General features: G+C 30.8%; 1 protein-coding gene across 1 annotated transcript in view; it reads right to left on the reverse strand.

The window, feature by feature from the left end:
* Nucleotides 1-23016, reverse strand: part of LOC148311993 (uncharacterized) — a 379515-nt gene that overhangs the window by 69453 nt on the left and 287046 nt on the right. Inside the window, exons 4-6 of the mRNA XM_088277982.1 lie at nt 16382-16498; nt 15320-15466; nt 3125-3646 (exon numbers count right to left, since the gene is read on the reverse strand). Of these exons, the coding sequence (XP_088134108.1) occupies nt 3125-3646; nt 15320-15466; nt 16382-16498 (786 nt within the window). The remainder of the gene's footprint in view (nt 1-3124; nt 3647-15319; nt 15467-16381; nt 16499-23016) is intronic.

Here is a 23016-nt window from a genome sequence, read left to right on the forward strand (position 1 = left end):
CATACTAATAAAAGAGTTTCTGCTCAATGAAAAGATTCTTTTCATATCACCAATAGATGTCTCTAGTGAAGTTCTAGTGATTCAAGAACAACGTTTCAAAATTGGATCAAATACATATGTATATATAGAACTTCCAAGAATTTGAGAAATGTGGTTGTCAATAATGGGTAGAATTGGTGGATGTTACTCGTGTGTAAAGTGATCACTTAAACCAGCCTATGACGGTCGTCAGCCCCGTCAATGCCCAGATTTCTATATTCTTCTTCATCTTTGATGAGATGTCAAAAATAAAATGAATGGGGAACATTGAAGACATAACACTCTCCTTATCATTCATCGTTCACTTTGTGTAATCCCACATTAATAAACACTAAATTGTGACTACCGGTTGCGGAATGATCGTTCCATCATCAGGTAATTAAAATGAGATTATTACGGTCTGACATTTATTAAAATATACTATTTTGAAGGAGAGAAAGAAGACAAATGAATCAAATTGGGAATATTCGTAAAAGTGTACTTTCTTGTAATTTTGTTTATTTATTATGGGCAGGCTTTTATTAATTGCTTTACTTATTTCAAGTGTGTGTCCTAATACTTGTTCACGAATATGGATTTTCTCCACATAGGAGATATTTTTACAACTTGAAGTCTCAAGAAAGATGAAGATACAAATAAAAGGGTCTCCTGCTAAATGAAAGCTTTCCTCAATCCAACATTGATGACTGTTGTGAACCCACATGTCGCTCACTCCTTTCGACAACGTCATATATAAAAAAACTAGATTTTTCAGGAGATCGTTTTTAAAGTTTAAAAATATAATGAAATATATTAAAAATATATATCAAGCCACTTATTGAACTTTTAACTGTGCAACAGATCTTTTTAGGTAAAACCTGAATGTTTTTTCTCCATTTGAAAAATATTCAGTTTATTAAAAAAATAAATAAAACAATACCTTTTCTTCAAAATGCAAAAACAACACTTTTTGCCCAGTTGCGGTAAATATTATGTTAAAAATATGCCGCTTTTGCTGAGATATAGTACATTTATGGGCATTCCGAAAACATACACAACTGAAAATTTACTGTTTTAATATATATGACGTTGTTGAAAGGAGTGAGCGATGTACATTGTCACTAGATTGATCAATATATCTAGGAATTCCAAAAAAATGAGCAGTGCGGATACGGTGACTGTTATACGTATGTAAAGTGATCTCTTAACCAACCTACGACAGGTCATAAATACCTAATAAATACCCATACTTACATGTTTATCTTTATCTATACTGAGATGTCAAAGAAAAAATAAACATCTGAGTTTATTCGCGTAAATACATAATTTAAAAGGGTAGATATTTTTTTAAAGTTAAACAATGTCCATCTGCGGTGTTTACTCTAGAGGGGGGTTGGTTGGTTAGCGAAGCCTCCGCTCTAGGGGGTTGGCCAGGCTAACTGCAAAACTAAAAGCGTTTTCAACCAAGCGTGTTGACTCGGTGTTCTGCAAACTATGTTTGCCCTGCTCAGAGCCATGGGGAATCTCCGGCGTCACATCTTAATTGTCTAACCGTATCACTGGAGGGCTTATTTGTTTATTTTCTTTGCCAGTTTGTTGCGGAGACAGCTAGTACATTGGCAGGGATTTTTAACAAAGTGAAACGTTAAGCACTGTTTTATCAAGACTGATTAATACAAAAACACTATCCACTTGACAAAATTCTAAATATTTTGACAGCTAGGCAAAAGAGCTTGGGTAGATCTCAAGTGGCTTTATTTTTTGTGTTGATTAGCAGTCACAGTCAAAAGGTGTGATTATTTTCTATTAGGTCTAAATATATAACACACTTTTAATCTCTATAAAGATGAAGTGAAAAATGGAAGTCAATCATAACAGGGATAACGACAATCACAGGCTGGTTAAAGTGATCACTTTACACACGTATGATATTCATCAATTCTACCCATGATTGACAACCATGATTGATTACTTTACACACGTATGACATTCACCAATTCTACCCATGATTGACAACCACGCAACTCAAATTCTTTGAAGTTTTATATACATGATAATATTTCGAAACATTGTACTTGAAACACTAGAATTTTCACTAAAGACATCTATTGGTGAGATGAAGAAGCTTTTTATTAAGCAGGAACTCTTATATTTAATGAAAAAGTACACAGATTCTTAGAAATCAGTTCATATTTTTAAGGCGCATGCAATAATACATATGGGTCTTAATCTTCCCTGAAAGATAAGACAATGTCTATATACTGCCTAGGCTTGTGTTCTCAGAATCGAAATGAAAATAAAAAATAAACTAATACGTTTGGTTTACCTAATTTGAGAGAAACACATGTCATTCCACAAAGTTTATGTCAAATCAATGAATACTATAACTTTAATAAACGTCATAACAATGAACGTAAATTCATAGAATTTTCAATTACGATTTGCTTTTCTGCCAAACGACCTCATTCCAGACATTGACCGTTACATCGGCTGAAATAACGGTTATGGCTCTGAACGATAACTCGATATACCGTATTGGATGATATTTGATTGAGATTATATCAAAACATTCCGTCTCGTAAAAATTTAATACCACGATTTCGTAGAAAAACATCGTAAAAATATTATTTCACTTTATATCTAAAGAAAAACAGAATAAATTACTAAGGCTGGCGATAAAATATGAAAAAAATAGAAAAAAATAGAAAATTTTCACATAACAAGGTAAAAATCATAAACGGAAATTCTTTAAATTCATTTTGCTTGATTCACACACACATACATACATATACATATATATATATATATATATATATATATATATATATATATATATATATATATATATATATATATATATATATAGATATATATATTATATGTAAATATATATATGTTACGTATCTAAATTAAGTCTGCCTATTAATCTTCTTAACTTTTGCTTTGTTTTATTCTTGCTTTTTACTTTTAACTCATATAACATTTGTGAAATTTTGTAATTGGAATGTTACAATAACCTATTTTATTTGTTATTCATTATTGTAAATGTATTTATGTTAATGTTCTGTAATATTTCTAAATAAATAAATAGAAAATAATATCTCACCTGTTGTTGGTTCGCGACCAAGACCTGATGATGAGCAGCTTCCTGCTCTATGGCAGCAAGAGCTGCAGCAGTATCATGTCCATTGACTCCTTGGTGCATTTGAACCTGGTGCATTTGCGACTGCTGATGGCTGGTCTGCATGCCTTGGTGGTTTTGCTGCAAGGTCTGATGGTTCGTCTGCACGGCCTGATGGTTCGTCTGCAAGCCCTGGTGGTTGACCTGCATGGTCTGGTGGTTTTGCTGGATGCTTTGGTGGTTCTGCTGGATATTTTGGTGGTTCTGCTGGATGTTTTGGTGGTTCTGTTGCAGAGATTGGTGGTTCTGGTTGAGGGCTGGCTGTAGAGTTTGGTGGGGCTGTGGAGTCGCTTGGTGGCTCTGTCTGGCCTCGAGGGATGGGGTGAGCAAGGGGAGAGTCTCCTCGCTGCCGCTCTGGGAGGAGTCTGGGGGAGTCATGTGCTGGCGCTGCGTAGAGAGTATCTGCATCTCCCACATCTGTTCCTGCCTTATGTCGTCATTGTAGTCCTGTAAAGAAAGAGAATGAAACATTATTAGCAAATCATATCAAATCACAAAAAACAGGTTGTAACCACTTCAAGAAGACATATTTAAAGAAAACTTTGTTATAAAACCACTTAACATCATAAAAAGAAAAAGTATAAAAGTATAATATGAATCCTGCATACTGCCAGTGAATAGATGTGCACTAAAGACAAAGATTTTTTGAAAAAACTTTATAGATCTTCTATATTTAGTTTAATATATATATACATATATATATATATATATATATATATATATATATATATATATATATATATATATATATATATATATATATATATATATATATATAAAAAATATAAAACCCTTATCCGCACCCAAATGGTGCATAGGGCACTGTGTCATATAAACGCAGTGTTACCTTGATCGTTTATACATGAAGGAAAGGTGATCAGCCCTCCGCTTCAGGTACCAGTCCATGGTAATTTTGAATAAATATTACAGTGAAAAAAATCACTTATATTTATTTTACCCCCCTTGGGAATCGAACCCGGGACCTCCAGAACGGTAGCCGAGCGTGCTGACCATTACACTACGGAGGCGGATATATATATATATATATATATATATATATATATATATATATATATATATATATATATATATATATATATATATATATATATATATATATATATATATATATATATATATATATATACATACTAACTTTGTACGTTTCCATAAAGTGTGTCAATTGTGATTTGCTGGGATGTGTTTTTTGTATGATATGAGAGTAATTCTGAAATGCATATCGCTCACTCCTTTCAACAACGTCATGTATCAAAAATCGTCAATTTTCAGCGGTGCATGTTTTCGGAATGCCCAAAGAATGTACTATATACCGGCAAAAGCGGCATGTTTTTAACTTAATATTTACCCGCTACAGGGCAGAAAGAATTGTTTTTGCATTTTGAAGAAAATGTCTACTTTATTTTTTTTTTAATTTACTTAATATTTTTCAAATGGAGAATAAACATTCAGGTTTTAGCTAAAAAGATCTATTGCCCAGTAAAAAAATCAAAATGTGGCTTGGTATTTATTTTTAATACATTTCATTATATTTTTAAACTATAAAAACGATCTCCTGAAAAATCATTTTGTTTGTTGATTTATGACGTTGTTGAAAGGAGTGAGCGATATGTAAGGATTGTTTTTGCGTAAAGTTGTTGTAATTTGTAGAATATTTCCTCAGTGAGAATTTTAAGGATATTTTCAATATTAATTTTCGGACAACAATAATACTATTGAATAATGCGTTACTCGTACCACCCCAACCAATAATCTCATAGGCACTGTGAAATAGACTAACATAAATCTAACTGACTATAATATAAATTTACATAAAATATTTTAATACAATTTAAAAAAAAAGTTTTTCAAAGAAATTGTAAAACGATTATTCTCTAAAAATGAAGCTGCCAGTTTAAATAAGGATCGTGCGAATCCAAGGTAATATAATAGAGTCCCGAAAAACCTTTTTTAATTTAAAATATGCGACACTTGGAGGAGAAATGCTAAAAAATTAAGCGACCTTTTCACAAATTGAGAAATGACCGTCAAATTTTTGTAAAAGCCACCACCATGACAGAATAATTTTTACACGAGTTACTTAATTAATATAAATTACCCTCCATCCCTTGGCACCAACCACCCCTTAGTCAGGAATCCAAGCCAGGTTGAGGTAAATATTTAAAAAAAAAAAAAACGCTTTTGCTGGAAAAAATTCTGGCCAAGCGTCTTACCTTTAAAAATGTTTAAAAAAAACTGACTAACCACCACGTTGCTTTTCTCAGGAATAAGCAGATAAAATTTGTTTTACTTAGTAAATACCACTATTTCTTAAAATGTACTGTGACACGTGTTTCGATGCATTCCGCATCATTTTCAAACATCGTATGCGGAATGCATCGAAACACGTGTCACAGTAGATTTTAAGAAATAGTGGTATTTACTAAGTAAAACATTAATTAAAAATGGATAGATTTTACCACAAAGTGACTGCCAAATCAATTGATGAAAAGATAATTAATGATTTATTAAAAATTAAACACTAGTATAAATCACTCATTGAGTATTATTTTACACCACCAGTTTCGAAAATCTCATTACATTTTTAGTAACACCACTGTCACTTAAAATTGTATAGCTACATAAGGACCGTAGTCCATTTGATCTTCACATTCGTTTGATAATGCCCTAACAAGGCGAAACAATTGTCACAATATAGTTTTTTATGTGTTTTTGTTAATAAAATACAACTTAGTAGACTCAAAAAATCTGTGTTTGATTTAAAATTAATACAGAAATTCTTTGATTCTTATTATTTTTCAGAGTTTGATTTTAGACAATCTTTAAATTAGTTACGCTGTTCTCTGCAATAAAGAGACTACTGAAAAACGTTTTTTCATGCATTCCACATAATTTTAAATCAACGAATAATACGAAATGCCTCGAAATTGTAATTCAAAATTCTTCACCTTTGTTTCCATTTTTCCTTTGTTTTCAAACTCCGTCCCCTGACTAACCCCTTCCCCTTACTTTTCCCTCTCCTTATTTATAGAACAATTTTATATTTTATATTTTAGTTACTATACAGACCTGAATGATGGAAGCTTAACTTCTGAAACATGTAGTGTATAATAAAACTCAAGTGGTAAAAAACAAGTGTTTTCTTTAATCATTGTAAATAGTGGTATTACCAATGAAGACTTAAATTAAACATTATTTTTGTAAATATTACATAAGTAAACTCAAAAGTGGTCTTTAACCAGTGTTTTATTTCATATTATTTGATTTTCAGTATTGGGTGTGAACAAATTCGTAAAACACGTGTCAAGCTGCTCGTTTTTCGACACGAACGGAGCAAATATAAAACGAAAAAATACGTTAAATGATGTCGTATAAACAAACTTACCTCGTTACTTCGTGCCTCTCTCTTTATAAGCGGGAGTAAACCTATTTTGTACCTTGTTAGATGGGATTTGAGCAGTTATCACGTAACGGTGAGATCGCGTGAGTATGTTAGTCGAGCGTAATTCCCCCATATAAACACACATTCATTTTGTATGCCGATGCATTTAGTGCTTCCTCGTGAAAAAATGGTCTCTTGTACTTCATGTTATCCTGGTAGATAATTACACAGTGGCATTAACCATTGGCGTTTCCATGCAGGGGTTGGCAAAGAAGATGAATGCCAGACTGGTCTGTCCTGACTTTTTTTTTTCATATTCGGTCGTCCTCGTTCTGTTCTTTATTTTCTAACAACTTTTTAAATCTCTCTCTCGTTATCCATTCGTTCCACATGTCCGAATCAACTTATATAACTTTAATTAATCTTTTCAATTATACTTTATATATTCTCTCCATCTTTATAACCTACCTACAGAAACGTCGCAGAAAATGTGAATTTGAAGGATATTAAATAGTTATTTTTATATTTATCCGCACCCAATGGTGCATAGGGCACTGCATCGTATTGACGCAGTATTATTTTGATCGTTACTTACATGAAGGCAAGGTAATCACTCTAGCACGGTAGCTAAACACGCTGACTTACACTACGGAGGCAGACTTTGAATATAATAATTATAATAAAATAAAATAACTGCTTAAGTCAATAACAATGAAATAACTGTTGTTTTTTATCACGTTATTACATGTACAATACAGATTGTTGAAACCATCAAATACAACTTTTATTTAACGATACTTTGTAGTTTTGAAATTTCAGTACGACTGAGTTTTCAGCCGGTACAAGAGGCCATCACCTCCTGCAATAAAAGTCCGTATTGCAACCTTGTCCCTTGTATATATTTCAAATATAGCTACATCCGCCATTTTTATTTTTTTATGTTTTATTTTTTGCTGTTTTTGTTGTTGATTTTGTTTTCGTTTTTGTTTTCATTCCTTGTTTTTGTTTGTGTTTTTGTTATTATTTTGTATTTACCTCTGTTTTTGTTTCGATTTGGTTTTGACATTTAGTTTTGTTTTTATTTCAGTTTTGTTTTAGTTTTTTTCTTGTTTCTGATCCTGTTCTTATTATGTTTATGGTTTCATTGAAAAGTTATAAATATTTATTTTAACCCCCCTCCCTGGGAATCAAACCCAAAGCCTTTAGATAAACACGCTAAGCATTGTACTATGGACATGGACTAAGTTTTTAAATATTATAAAAATATCAACATTTGGATAATACTACTTTTAAGTATGTGACTAGTTTCAAATAAAAATATGTTTTCATCAACTGGTGATAATATGATAGTTTGAATGTTATTTAAAGTTTGCGTTGTGAGGAATTGCATCCCATCCACAAACTACGCTTTTTTAAATTCAATTTATTTATTTGGGTTAACAATAGCAACACACATCACTCACTCCTTTCAACAACGTCATCAATCAAAAATCGACAATTTTTAGTTTTGCATGTTTCCTGAATGCCCAGAAAATGTACTAGGTATATCTCAACAAAAGCGGCATATTTTTAAATTAATATTTATCCGCCACAGTGCAGAAAGTATTGATTTTGTATTTTGAAAAAAATGTATTGTTTAATTTTTTTTTAAATATCCTATATATTTTTCAAATGGAGAAAAAACCTTCAGGTTTTACCTAAAAAGATCTGTCGCACAGTAAAAAGTTCAATAAGTGGCTTGATATTTATTTTTAATGCATTGTATTATATTTTCAAACTTTTAAAACGTTCTCCTGAAAAATCAAGTTTTTTTATTTATGACGTTCTTGAAAGGAGTGAGCGATATGAAACAAAATATTAAAAGAAATACGTAAAATAAAGCCAATCATAGTTAACCATAGAAAAACAACCAAAAATGGTACAAAAGATGAAGTGTAGATCTAGCTGGTGAATGCATATCTATAACATCATACTAGCTATCAGAAAATCATAAAAATAAATGAATCTTTGTATTTTATTTCAAATAATTAACCCTTCATTTATTTTATTCCCGCCTCCGTAGTGTAATGGTCAGCACGCGCGGCTACCGTTCTGGAGGTCCCGGGTTCGATTCCCAAGGGGGGTAAAATAAATATAAGTGATTTTTCACTGTCATATTTATTCAATATTACCCTGGACTGGTACCTGAGGCGGAGGGCTGATCACCTTTCCTTCACGTGTAAACGATCAAGATAACACTGCGTTTATATGACACAGTGCCCTATGCACCATTGGGGTGCGGATAAGGGTTAAAAAAAAATATTACAAATTTGAAGATACAAAGTCAGTATGTATTTTAACCTAATGTTGAGTAAATCTGTACTCCTCGAAACTAGTCGTGTTCACAGTGATGAATTCTAAAGTGGCCTTTTTCAAATGTGTTATGTATATATTCAAATCATTATGTTATCCTATACAGTAATAACCAAAGTTATGATCATTTTAGATGTAAGCGTTCACTGGGTCTATGCTAAATAATTGAATAATAAACAATATACAAAAGCTGTTTTTCTCAGCTTAATTCCTCAAGGTTGTGTCTGCATTTGAAATGTAAGGGCTCATTTTCCTCACCTCCCCCCATTGTCAAATTTAAACGAGTAATAAATTTGTCGCTAAGCTGTCCCTTCGTCGGTGAATGGGAATTTCAACGATTGTAAAGCTTTGACTAAGCAATTTTATAGGCCCTTAGTAAAAAGGTTTGTATATTTAATCCCAGGGGAGTCCGAAATCGGATCTTTACGACCCTCCGCCAATAAGAAGCGTGAAACAACCCCTAGTTTTTATTATTCTGCAATCATATCAGCTGTTATGGAAACCCTTTGTATGTAATAAAAAGGTGAAACAAAAGTATCTCTGGAATAATGTTCTAATAACGTTTAACTGGTTAGGATCCGAGGACGAGTTTACTCGCTCTAGCTGGTCGTATAAAATCGGCGAGTAAACTCGCTGTGTCGGGTTGTGGTCCCGTGGTTAGTGTCGCGGACCCTTAAGTCATAGTTTCACGGTTCGAACCCACTCTACCACAAGTTGATACATATTCCTAATAATGAGCCGCTTAGGCTCAAAGAAATAGTATGAAATTGAAGTATTTTTGCTAATAAAAAAATCACAAATATTTTATTTATAAATTTAAAAAAAGCTTTTCATTATTTTAAATGGCTAAAAAACATTTTAAAATTATTTTTTTTTGTCATTTCTACTTTTCCAATCTGAAAATTAATAACTCAGTTCTCTCCAATAAAGAGACCAAGTTCTATCTAATGCCTTTTTTATAAATTGATATCTCAACATAGATAATGAAAATGCCGCGCTACGCTAGAAGATGCTTAAGAAAATGGCGCTATGTAAATTATCCAAAATTTAAAAAATAAATAAATTGACAGCTATACGCGTAACAAACGTTTATCTTAGTGATAAAAATATTATCATCAATCGATTTGGCAGTCACTTGGTGGTAATATGTTATTTAATTTAAGTTACTTGGTAAATACCACTTTTTCTTAAATTCAATTGTGACATGTGTTTCGATGCATGCCGCATCATTTTCAAACACTATACCGTATTTCTATAAAGATGTAAATGTAAATATGAAATATATCAATATTTATGACCGGCATACTTTACTGAAGTAAACTAAGAAATAGATTCTTTAAATTTTCCGATAGATTTTCTTTCGAGAATTGAATTTCCTGACCTAGTTTTACGAAATGGGTTTTGTTTTCAATTTAAATCAATTTCAAACGGAGTGAATTCACTTCTTAAAATCAGATAACAGTTGGCTGTGTTCCCCTCGCAGACCCGATATCCTGGGTCCCGGGCGGGTATCGAGGACATTACAGTTACATTTTATTGCACCGTTTCAAAAATTAAATTATCCCTCCTCTTTTTGCTTATTACTTTTACACACACACATATTATATATATATATATATATATATATATATATATATATATATATATATATATATATATATATATATATATATATATATATATATATATATATATATATACATATATATATATATATATATATATATATATATATATATATATATATATATATATATATACATATATATATATATATATATATATATATATATATATATATCATTTGCATATCGTAATTAACGTATGCAAATTTAATGATTGCAGTTGCAATATTATGTAGATTTTCTGTAATCATTAAATGGACTTTGTTGACACAAATCTGACGCAAATCGATATTTATTTATTTATTTATTGAACGGCTAAAGCCCTTAACATAATACATAAATACAGTGTCCAATATAAAAATACACCAATGAACACTCTAATAGAGAAACAAAAAGTCCTTGGCATAAAATAATAATAAAATAACAAATAGTAATCACAGAGTTTAAATTTATCCATTGCAACATGGAGAAGAAATTATATATATATATATATATATATATATATATATATATAAATATATTTATATATATATATATATATATATATATATATATATATATATATAAATATATTTATATATATATATATATATATATATATATATATATATATATATATATATATATATATATATATATATATATATATATATATATATATATATATATATATGTATATATATATATATATATATATATATATATATATATATATATATATATATATATATATATATATATATATATATATATATATATATATACATATATACACATACATATACTTACACTGAAGTTACAATATCCGGTTTATAAACTGAAAGCTCGTGTGATCTTTAATGAAGTTTATATGTGTAAATATTAAACTTGCACGCTTGACTCGAGAGCATTTTAAGGCTGAAATCACAGACTCGATAGTTCTCACGAGAGTACGGATTCGGGTGTGTACAGGAAGCAGTGCGAGGCACTTTGGCGGGGGAGGGGGTGGTAATACCTTCCTGAAACCTTCCAACTTTAGGGACTTTTCAGAATCCTATCGTGCATACAAGCCTCTCAGCGCACTGTGGATCCTTTCACACGCTACAAAGACAAATTTCAGTAAAAATCTTTGCTCACAAATCAGGGTTTGACTGTACTTAGGAGTTATTTTCAATAAATTTCGCAACTTAGTTAAAAAAAAATGCTTGGAAGAGAAGGTCTGTCAGGAAGCCTAGGTGCTTCTGTATCAGATCTGGGAATGCGGTGGGACAGCTTTCAATGTACTGAGAAGTTAAAATATTGTGAATAAATTTCTGGTTAAAATTTAAAATAAATTAATTCAGTAAAAATTTAAAATGATGTTTCAGTATAAGAAAAAAAAATTGAAAAGCGTTTGACATACGTTATATAAAGCTCTCTGCTAATTAAAAACATTCAACTATGGATAAAGAAACCAGCCGAGAAATAGGTGAAGAATGCCAGGCTGAGGTAAATATAAAAAGAGGATAATATAAATAAATAAACATCCTTATATCTGTTATTGGCAGAATTTATTTATTAACCATAATGTCAAGGAGTAAAGCATGAAGTTGGCAAAAGAATGATGAAAGTAGTCTGAATACACTGTAGTGCGATGTATGATAGATGTTCCAATGGTGATATAAGGAAGAATTGCAAGGCTGAGGTCATTTTCGATAAAATTAAGGAAGGTGTATTGAGAACGAATGAGTAAGGAAAGAACAGTTACACAAATTTATGAGTCGAATGTACTTGGAAATAGGAGCAGAGTAAAAAAAAAAGAAAATTATGTGTGATAAGTATGTTATTCATAATAGTATGTTAGTCAGAAGACGTAATTACCGGCGAGTATGTGTGAGGAGATGCATTAGTGTGGAAGAGGCGAATATTGTTTGCAAAGACTAAGTTGTATGGCGTTTTTTTCATATACTTATGGCATGTCACTGCTGGATAACACATAAATAACGTTAGAATTAATTTTTGTTGTTTAAATTACGTTTTTTTAACATCAAATATATCGCACACTCCTTTCAATAACGTCATGTATCAAAAAACTAGATTTTTTTAAGTTTAAAAATATAATAAAATGTATTAAAAATAAATATCTAGCCACTCATTGAACTTTTTACTGTGCAACAGATCTTTTTAGATAAAACCTGAATGTTTTTTTTTTTATATTTGAAAAATATTTGGTATATTAAGAAAAAAAAAAATTAACAACACATTTTCTTCAAAATGCAAAAACAACACTTTCTGCCCTGTAGCGGGTAAATATTAAGTTAAAAATATGCCGCTTTTGCTGGGATATAGTACATTTTTTGGGCATTCCGAAATCATGCACAACTGATAATTCTCAAGTTTTGATATATGACGTTGTTGAAAGGAGTGAACGATATATCCGTTGCAACTGCCATGTGGACAAGTTTAGTAGAAATAGTTTTGTTCTCCTCGCTTATGCGAATGTCCCATAGTGTGGTGTAACGAAGAATCCATACTCAGAATTCAAGTAAAGATATCCTTTAGAGCTCTGCAGGATAAAATGACTTTGGAAAAATGACTAAAAATAACATCAAAATAAAGTAACATGATACATAAGAAAAATAAAGCAAACTTAAGTCACGATTTGAAAGTGTAGGAGTGAAATTAACTAAATAAAAAAAAAACTTTTTGATCATATTTTAATATTTTTTTTAATATTAATTATTACTTTGCCTTATTAAATATGTAAATGATTATTATTCTCAATCTATTTTAAGAATTCTTTTGTCTTGGGGAACAGCCTACGTGTACTCTTTTAAAATCAAATAATAATCTCTTTTGATATTTTATAACGCGAAATAACGAGGGTAGTCATTATTTTTTTTTTCTGTGGAATAAATATGGAAAAATAATTATCAATTAATGAATTATGTGATATTTCAGAAAGAAATACCTGCTCTTAGCTCAATGCTTATATAAATTATTAGAGTGTGTTCAAATACTTACATATTATGGAAAAATAATCCCTTAGTGAAGAAAACACAAGTTTGTGAACAAGTATTTGTACACACTTGTTGTGAATAAAAATTACTGGTTAAATTATAAGCTGCATAAAATAATAAAATCATGTTTTAAGGCGTTTTCCAGTATGTAAAAATATTTCAGGGTTTGAATCTTGCATGCAAATAAAACTGTCTGCTGAATAAGAGCTTTTCATGAGAACCGTGAGATTGATCATATATCTAAGAGTACAAAAAATTGAGAAGTGTGGTTGTCAATCATGAGTAGAGTGGGGAATATTGCACGTGGGTACGATCATTTACTTAACCAGCATATTACAGGTCATAATCTCTGTAAATACTCAGTTTTCCATATTATTCTTTGAGATGTCAAAAAAAGTCACCTTTTAATCAGTTGCTGATTTCATTAATAAAATTTAAAAATATATTTTTTTTTTTACTTTTTTATTTGTATGTATAAAACAAATTACAACAAAGATAACTGAAAAAAGAAAATATTTAGAATGTTATATTTTCGTATCCGTAAAATTCTAAAATTAAAATTTAAAAATGTATGTGGGTAATATTCAAATATTACAAGTTAATTACTTTCGCAACTTTTTAAAACTTTATAAAAATATTTCGCGAAAATATTAAAGTTGAGAATTCGCGAGAGTTGAGAGTTGGATTCTGAAATCTAAGAAAGATTTTCTGGGAAGCTCAAATAATTTAAAAAATTCTTTTCATAAATTGGATGAGATGAATTTTTGTTATATCACGTTTCTACTGGGTCAACATAGATTCGTAATTGCAAATAAACACGAAGGGGAACTGAAAACGGTATCTAATCTTACCAAACCTAACCTAACAGTCAAGAAAGATGAAATTAAATAACGGTATTAAATAACAGAATTTTAAACCATCCGCATATCAGTTTTTTTTTTCAAAACATGTATACAAAGACACTAATTGAATATATCCCCGCAAGTAAGAAAGTTGCCCCGCCCAGAGGAGAGGTGATATGATTTGTCAAACAATGAGGCGCTAATATTTTGCACCTGATAAAACGCGAACAAATATAGAAATAATATTGAAATGCAGAAAAAGGTACAGCGCACTAAACATATTAATTTTTGTGTTACAAATCAGTCCGACCAATCATAATGCTCGCGTGTTTGAGGCGTCAACGGCGTTCAAATTCAACAGAGTTATAAAAATAAAATCTCATGAAATTGTAACTTTTACAGTTATACCAATAAATATGGTACATATAACTATTATGCACGTATTTTATCGTGTCTCTAGATCAGAAATGTGATAAATTAACAAGAAAACATAAAAAAAAACTTAATAAAACACTAAACCTGGGATTTAAAGTTTTGATTTCTAACTGATTTTAGTTGATATTTCAATCAAAAGGATTATTCTATCCTTATAGGGACCATCTTTGGTCAAGTGTCGTCAGTAAATTTGTATAAAAATTATAAGAAATAATGCAATACAAAAAGCTTTCTGTACTGATTTGTAGATATCGTGGTAGTTCATATTATAATCTAGTCTAATCTAGTATCTTTATAATATGAACTACCACGGATGGGGGCGTGGTTAAAACTGCGACTGATTTGCAAATGTAAAAACATACCTACCGCCAAGGTAGGCGAATAGGTTAAATTCCCATCCTATTGACATATCAACCGTTGGATGATTAATCCAGTTACTGATATTAAATAATAAAAAATTGTTTAAAAAAAAAGAAATATGTCCTTACCGGTACAAGGAACCTTCTGACTTCTGCGAGGGCATATGCGATCCTAGCATGTGCTTCTGCAGGCGTGGCGAAGGCGCTGATTTCCACATGCAGATCCTCAGACAGATGAGAAAATTTGGGGTCGCCACTGGTCCTTAATTCTTCTTCCTGCAAAATATACAACAAAACGCTGAATTAATCATTTCGACAGGATGTTTTTTTAAGAGGTATACAAATTCAAATTTCCCGCAATATGTCGATGGTGGCACTCGTCGTGTGGCTTGTTGCGCCATCTTGTCAAAACCACAGCGTTGTCACATCAATGCCATTAAATTGAGGTACTAATAAGTCAGTTATAATGGTTTTGCAGCGCTTTCCATTGACCATAACATTCATAATCATCTTTAAAAAAATATGGGCCAATGTATATATATATATATATATATATATATATATATATATATATATATATATATATATATATATATATATATATATATATATATATATATTTATATGTCAGCCTCCATAGTGTACTATTAAGCGCGCTAGGCTACCAAACTGGAGGTCCCGGGTTCGATTCCCAAGAGAGTCAAAATAAATATTAATGATTTTTCAGTCTAATATTTATTTAATATGACCCTGGAATGGTACCTGAAGCGGAAGGCTGATCACCTTTCCTTCGTTGATTTAACGATCAAGATAATACTGCTTCTATACGATGCAGTGTCCTATGCATCATAGGGCGCTATGCATCCTAGGACATATATATATAAATATATATATATATATATATATATATATATATATATATATAGGACATATATATATAAATATATATATATATATATATATATACATATATATATATATATATATATATATATATATATATATATATATATATATATATATATATATATATATATATATATATATATATATATATATATATATATATATATATATATATATATATATATATAAATATATATATAATAACAGTAAATAACATGTAAATACCCGGACTTCTATTTTCTTCCTTATCTATATTTTGAGATGTGAAAATCTAACATTGCTTACCTTCTGTCTGTCCTTCATAGAACCTCTTCCTAGAACTGCCATTTTGCACATTGTGTCTTCTTGTAGTCTTTTCAGCGAGTTTCCTTTGGGTCCCAGTAGCTTTCCCACAAAATTAAACTGTAACAAAAGAAAAATCATATTAATTATTAAATATTTATCAGTAGAATTTATACCAAATTCAGTTTATATATCTTAAAAATGATAGTGAATATGTAAAATTAATAATAATTGAAAAAAGTTGATCCCTAAAAACAATACAACAGAAACAATGAATTTAACATCTTACATCAATAAAGATTATTTATTGATTTGGCGTTCAATTTGTAGAACTCCATTTTAATTTATGTTTTAATTTTAAATCAAACACAGATTTTTTAAGTCTACTAAGTTGTATTTTATGAACAAAAAAACATAAAAACAATTGTCATAATATAATTTTTTATGTGTTTTTTTTAATAAAATACAACTTAGTAGACTTAAAAAATCTGTGTTTGATTTAAAATTAATACATCAGTAAAGATTTGTCACAAAGTTCATTTTTTTGTCTAATAATACAACTTATAATACAACTTATTAGATTATCATATTTAGTAAATAAGAGACCACTTAATCTGATAGATCTTTATACCCTATTGCCTCATCAATTTCATCATCAATGAAGCGCCCTTGAGGTAGTTTATTACGAAAAGGAGCTTTATAAAATATCCAAATTTTTATTTTTATTTCGCCGAAAATAATAAATTCGTGACATTTTATTAAGTTAATCTTAAACCGGTCTAAAAATAAGGGTCGCACACGGTTTTACTAAAGAACTGTGTTGTTCTTTTTGGCGATAAAACATTCAGGCGTCGTAAATGGAAGGTGTGCCTTCTTGCGATGGCATCCACCCTTGCGGGCGGGGGATGAATGATTCAAGGTTGTACACTCCTGCATATGTATGAAGATATACACGACTGTGGACAGGGGTAGATGAATATAAAAATAAGGGTGCAAGAATTTACAGGTAGGACAGTTTGGTCATGCAAAGTACGGATAGAATATAGCTCAACATGTTTTTTTCTAAAGTAATTTGGTTTTTACAAATTTATCATAGATTTTTTTTGTAAACATCTATGAGAGAGATGAAAAATCGTAGTTTTATTACATCTTGTGTCGCTGCTGTGTGAAGTTGCTAATGTCTTCTTACAAATCCTGAATAAATTAGGTATGTTTTGTATCTTCAGTTTGTTGCCAAAAATCAAAACAATTGCTTGCGTTTTCTCTACTTGAGAGTTTTTTTTTTCACATTTATTGACATCTCAACATACTTAAAGAAGAATATGTAGTCTGGGTAGTTACAGGGTGCGAAAATTGACATTTTTCTATAGACTTTTTCCCAGCCCTGGAACAGAGTCTAGCTCTGGTGTTTTTATGTTCGATATGCGTTCGTACTCGTACGCATATCGAACATAAAAACACCAGGTTTAAAACGTTTAAAAATAAACAAACAAAATAAACAAGTATAATATATATATTTTTTAAAGATATTAAAAGTATTAATGTATTATTCATTCAAACCCTTATCCGCACCCTATGGTGCATAAGGCACTGTATCATATAAACGCAGTGTTATCGTGATCATTAACACATGAAGGAAAGGTGATCAGCCCTCCGCTTCAGGTACCAGTCCAGGGTTATATTGAATAAATATTACAGTGAAAAAATCACTAATATTTATTTGACCTTCCCCTGGAAATCGAACCCGGAACCTCCAGTATGGTAGCCGAGCGTGCTGACCATTACACTACGGAGGTGGACTAAATCAGTTGAGAATTTGTGAAATTTTTACAAGTACATTTCTGAAATTGAATTTCATTTTTTAAGGAACTTTCAAGTAATATTTTTATGAATACAAAACTAGACACTACTGTAAATTTGAACAGCTTTATTAATTTATTTATTGTACCTGCAGCCTGGTTAGTAGTCGGTACAATTCCATTTTGAATTGTTGGATAATATACCCAAAATTAAACACGGTTATTGGATTGAATTCTACTTTTATTTACATATAGGTATACGATAATATGTGACGTGTTTTATCTTACTAAGACATTACGGCTGTCCGAATTTAAAACACAGTAAGGGACATTTTTTTGTAGTATGTTTTTTTTGCATTTATGGACTAAGTAGACGAAAATGCAAAAAAAAACGTACTACAATAAAAATGTCCCTTACTGTGTTTTAAATTTGGACAGCCGATTATCAAGCACTAGTTTTTGGTAATGTCTTATATACATTTATTTAAATCACAATTTTAAACATTTTTTAAAGTATTTTTTGGAGAGACCCACCAAGCCACCTTATGTGTCTTGTCGGTGGAGTTCTTTTTTGAATACATTTTTTTTATTGTTTTTAACGATTTGAACCTAATAAACACACAAAAATATAGAAAATTTAAGAATTTGAACATTTTACAATTTTCATAAAATGAACTCTTGATCCCACTCCTTTATTTCCCATTACACCCATTCCTTTATTTTACCTTTGTTCCATATTTTGTTTTGACGTCTAACCTCCGTCAGCAACAAAATAAATATGTTCGTTTAACTCTAGAACACTACCCTCAACTTTATAGGCATGAATACTACCGCGGAGTACCTGAGTACCCCGTAGATATTTATGAGTTAGAAATAAAACTATAAATTTATCAATTAATTTCTTGTAATTACTCAAATGTTCTATTACTTAGGCATACAAATAAAACAAATTGAAATAATTTTAAAATTTTTTGAAACAAGGATAATATTTAATAAAACTTACCAATAAATAACAAAGTTCAGCCGCCTTCGAATTTGAATAAACTTTGACAACTACTACCGTGGGGTTCTAGAGTACCCCGGAACACCCGCCCACACGTCTGTACCTGCGCGATACTAGCGTGCGATGGACAGTTCGTCACAGTAACTAATAATTAGAGATTAGCTTGAATGGCGCAAGTGTGGTTATGATATTTTTTTAAATATTGGGTTTTTAAAATCTTGTGGGGTACTCCAGTACCCATGGTAGCGTTTAAGAGTTAAAATTTGTAAAAATCAAATAAAAAATATTGCAGTGTTCGACTCCCATATTTACTGTTAATTCGTGGGACCATCAAACCATTGTTGTGTGTTAATCGTAAATCATGGTTGTGTACTAAAAGATTTCGATATTTTTATTATTACGTAACAACTTTATTAATTTCCTAATACCTGCTTATATTTTAAAACTGTTTTTTAAATAAATTTTATGTTTTTGTGTCAAGTAGCTATAGTTTAAAGGTAATTAAAAAAACTTTACTCATTTCCTGATACCTGCTAAGGCTAAAGTGAGTTTGGTAAACATTTACAGGGAAAAGCTAATGATTTCACATATTGTATAATAAAATGAGCTTTACTATCATGAACGTAATAAAGTCAGAAGAGATTAGGACTTAAACGATGGAGTAGGGCCATTATACGCCTATATGAGTTCTGAGTTAAATTCTGGCTACCACAAGTACTCAAACGTTTCACCTAGCTGAACCTTCGAGTATATTATATATTGATTCGGCATTAACTTTGTGGAAAGACATGATTATTTTAATAAAAATTAAACACTTGAAAAATCCACTTAATTGAGTTTTATTTTATTTACGACTAGTTTCGAAAACGACTGTAATGTACGTAATAACGTAGTGTAATGGTCAGCGCGCTCGGCTACCGTTCTGGAGGTCCCGGGTTCGATTCCCAAGGGGGGTAGAATAAATATTAGTGATTTTTTCACTGTCATATTTATTCAATATTACCCTGGACTGGTACTTGAAGCGGAGGGCTGATCACCTTTCCTTCATGTGTAAACGATGAAGATAACACTGCGTTTATATGACGCAGTGCCCTATGCACCATTGGGGTGCGGATAAGGGTTATAAGTGATTTTTTATTATATGCTTTTAAGGTTTTAATATTATTATTATTTCATGTCCCAAAATGAAAAAGGGAAATTACTTATCGGGAATTTTATATATAAAATTAATGTTAAAAAAAAATATGACAGCGACTCAAAGGTTGAGGACCGCTAGATAATAATGTAAGTATGTGAAGTAATTCTAGCTCATCGTGAATATAGTTTAATCTCTATCTGAAGCTTTTATCTGTTTTCGAATCGTGGATTTATTCGGCTACTCAGAAAAACGTAAAGTGCCTACGTTTTTAATGTTGGTACGTATAAATTAACGTCAATTACATACATTCTTCCTTTTAATTTGCCTGTATTGTGCGTAAGAGTTATAACCTTATAACGCACATCAATAAATTTATGAAATCAAGATTTACGTAACTTCTAAGTGGGGCAAATCCTGAATTAAGGAACAAAAATTTGGACATACATAGAATATTAAAAAAAATATATATAATGGCATTGCATATAAAATATATTATTTTTACCAATTGTTGCGTAATATATCCAAAATAAAACACGGTTTGTTGGATTGAATTCTACATTTATTTATGTATATGTTAATACGTGACGCGTTTCGTCTTCTTAGGACATTATTAAACAACAAACAAACTCTTTTGGATATATTACCCAACAATTAAATATGGAATTCTACCAACTGTCTGCAGTTACAATAAGTAAGCTTTTAGCAATGTCAAGTTAATTAAATAATATTACTCAATTATAAAATACGATAGACTTATTATTAAACTATAAATTAATTCCGTTCCAATGATTAAAGAAAACACTTGTTTTTTACCACTTGAGTTTTATTATAGACTACATGTTTCAGAAGTTAAACTTCCATGATTCAGGTCTGTATAATAGCTAAAATATAAAAAATAAAATTGTTCTATAAGTAAGGAGAGGGCAAAGTAAGGGGAAGGGTTTAGTCAAGGGGCGGAGTTTGAAAAAGGAAAAATGGAAAGCAAAGGTGAAGAATTTTGAAACAATATATTATTTAATAAATTATTATTAGAATTTAGGTTTTTTTGGATTTCTAAATTTTCAAGATAATTCATAATTTGGCCTTTATATGGAACAAGGTGTAATAATTTTAATTTATGAGAGTAAAATGAGTGATCCGTTCAATTAAAAAAAAATAACTAAAAGTTTGTAGATAATTGGGTTCGCCAGGATGAGATGGATATCTGTAGGGAGGGGAATAAGCGAGGCCAGAGTTTTTAAAAAATGTTGGCATTTGGTCATTTATTGGGCAAACAAAGAAATATATGGTAAGGGTCTTCCTCTTCAAAATACACTCGCAAATGGCACTCGAAACGTGACCAGCCCTCCGCTTCAGGTACCAGTCCAGGGTAATATTGAACAAATATTACAGAGGAAAAATCACCAATATTTATTAGAAACCTTCTTGGGAATCGAACCCGGGACCTCCAGAACGGTAGCCGAGAGTCCTGACAACGGATATAAGATACCTATTATATAATATTTGTTAATATATTATCCGAAACTAACTAACTAATTAACCATCACGCCGCTTCCCAGTAAGGGTAGGTAGAGAGAATAGAGCGCCACACCACTCTGTCCTTGCAAACATTCTTCGCCTCTTCCACGTTCATGCATCTCCTCATACATACCCGCCGATTGTTACGACTCCTAACCTGACCACTTTCAAGTATTTGGCATACCTGATCGTGCCATGTTTTTCTCGGTCTTCCTCTGCTTCTTTTCCCAATAACATTCGCCTCATATATTTGTTTTACCGTTCTTTCCTCACTCGTTCGTTCTACGTGTCCAAACCATCTCAACACACCTTACTTAATTTTATCGATAATGCTTATCTCAGCTTTGCGTTCCTTCCTTATTTCACTATTCGCACATCTATCATACATCATTTTGTCACACATTCTTCTGAGAGATCGCATTTCGACTGCATTCAGTCTACTTTCATCCTTCTTTTGCCAACTCCATGTTTCACTTCCACACATTAGAGTTGAAACCAGGACTCCGTTGTGCACTGCCAGTTTAGCTTCCGCTGATAGGTTTTTATTTGCTATAACTGATTTCAGTGCACCATTCACTTTGTTCCCAGCATTCACTCTCCTTTCTATGTCTTTATCAATCTAATCTATTATCCGTACGTTAAAAAATTATGTGTCTGATAGAAAATAAATAAAAATATATTAATTTACTCATATGTGTCGGGTTGTGGTCCCGTGGTTTGTGTCACGGACCTTTGAGTCAGAGTTTCTCAATTTGAACCCACTCTTCCACAATTTGATACCTATTTCTAATTTATGCATTAATTTTAAATCAAACATTTTTTTTTTGAGTGTACTAAATTGTATTTTATTAACAAAAACACATAAAAATTATATTGTGACAATTGTTTCGCCTATATAATTTTTTATGTGTTTTTGTTAATAAATTAAAACTTAGTAGGCTCAAGAAATCTGTGTTTGATTTAATATTAATACATAAACTAAAATGGAGTTCTACAAATTAAACGCCAAATCAATAAATAACGTATTTCTAATAATGAGCTGCTAAGGCACACAGAAATAGTATTTATGTAAATATTAATAACGCAAATATTTCTCTTTGTTATTAAATAAATAAAACATACTGGTATATAATTATATTCCTTATTTCTCTCGTATCAGTCGGTTTGTAAATGAATTTCA

Source organism: Brachycentrus maculatus, unplaced genomic scaffold, assembly GCF_059751285.1.
Source record: "Brachycentrus maculatus isolate JH-2025_06_01 unplaced genomic scaffold, ASM5975128v1 h1tg000053l, whole genome shotgun sequence".
NCBI classification, from domain to species: Eukaryota; Metazoa; Arthropoda; class Insecta; order Trichoptera; family Brachycentridae; genus Brachycentrus; species Brachycentrus maculatus.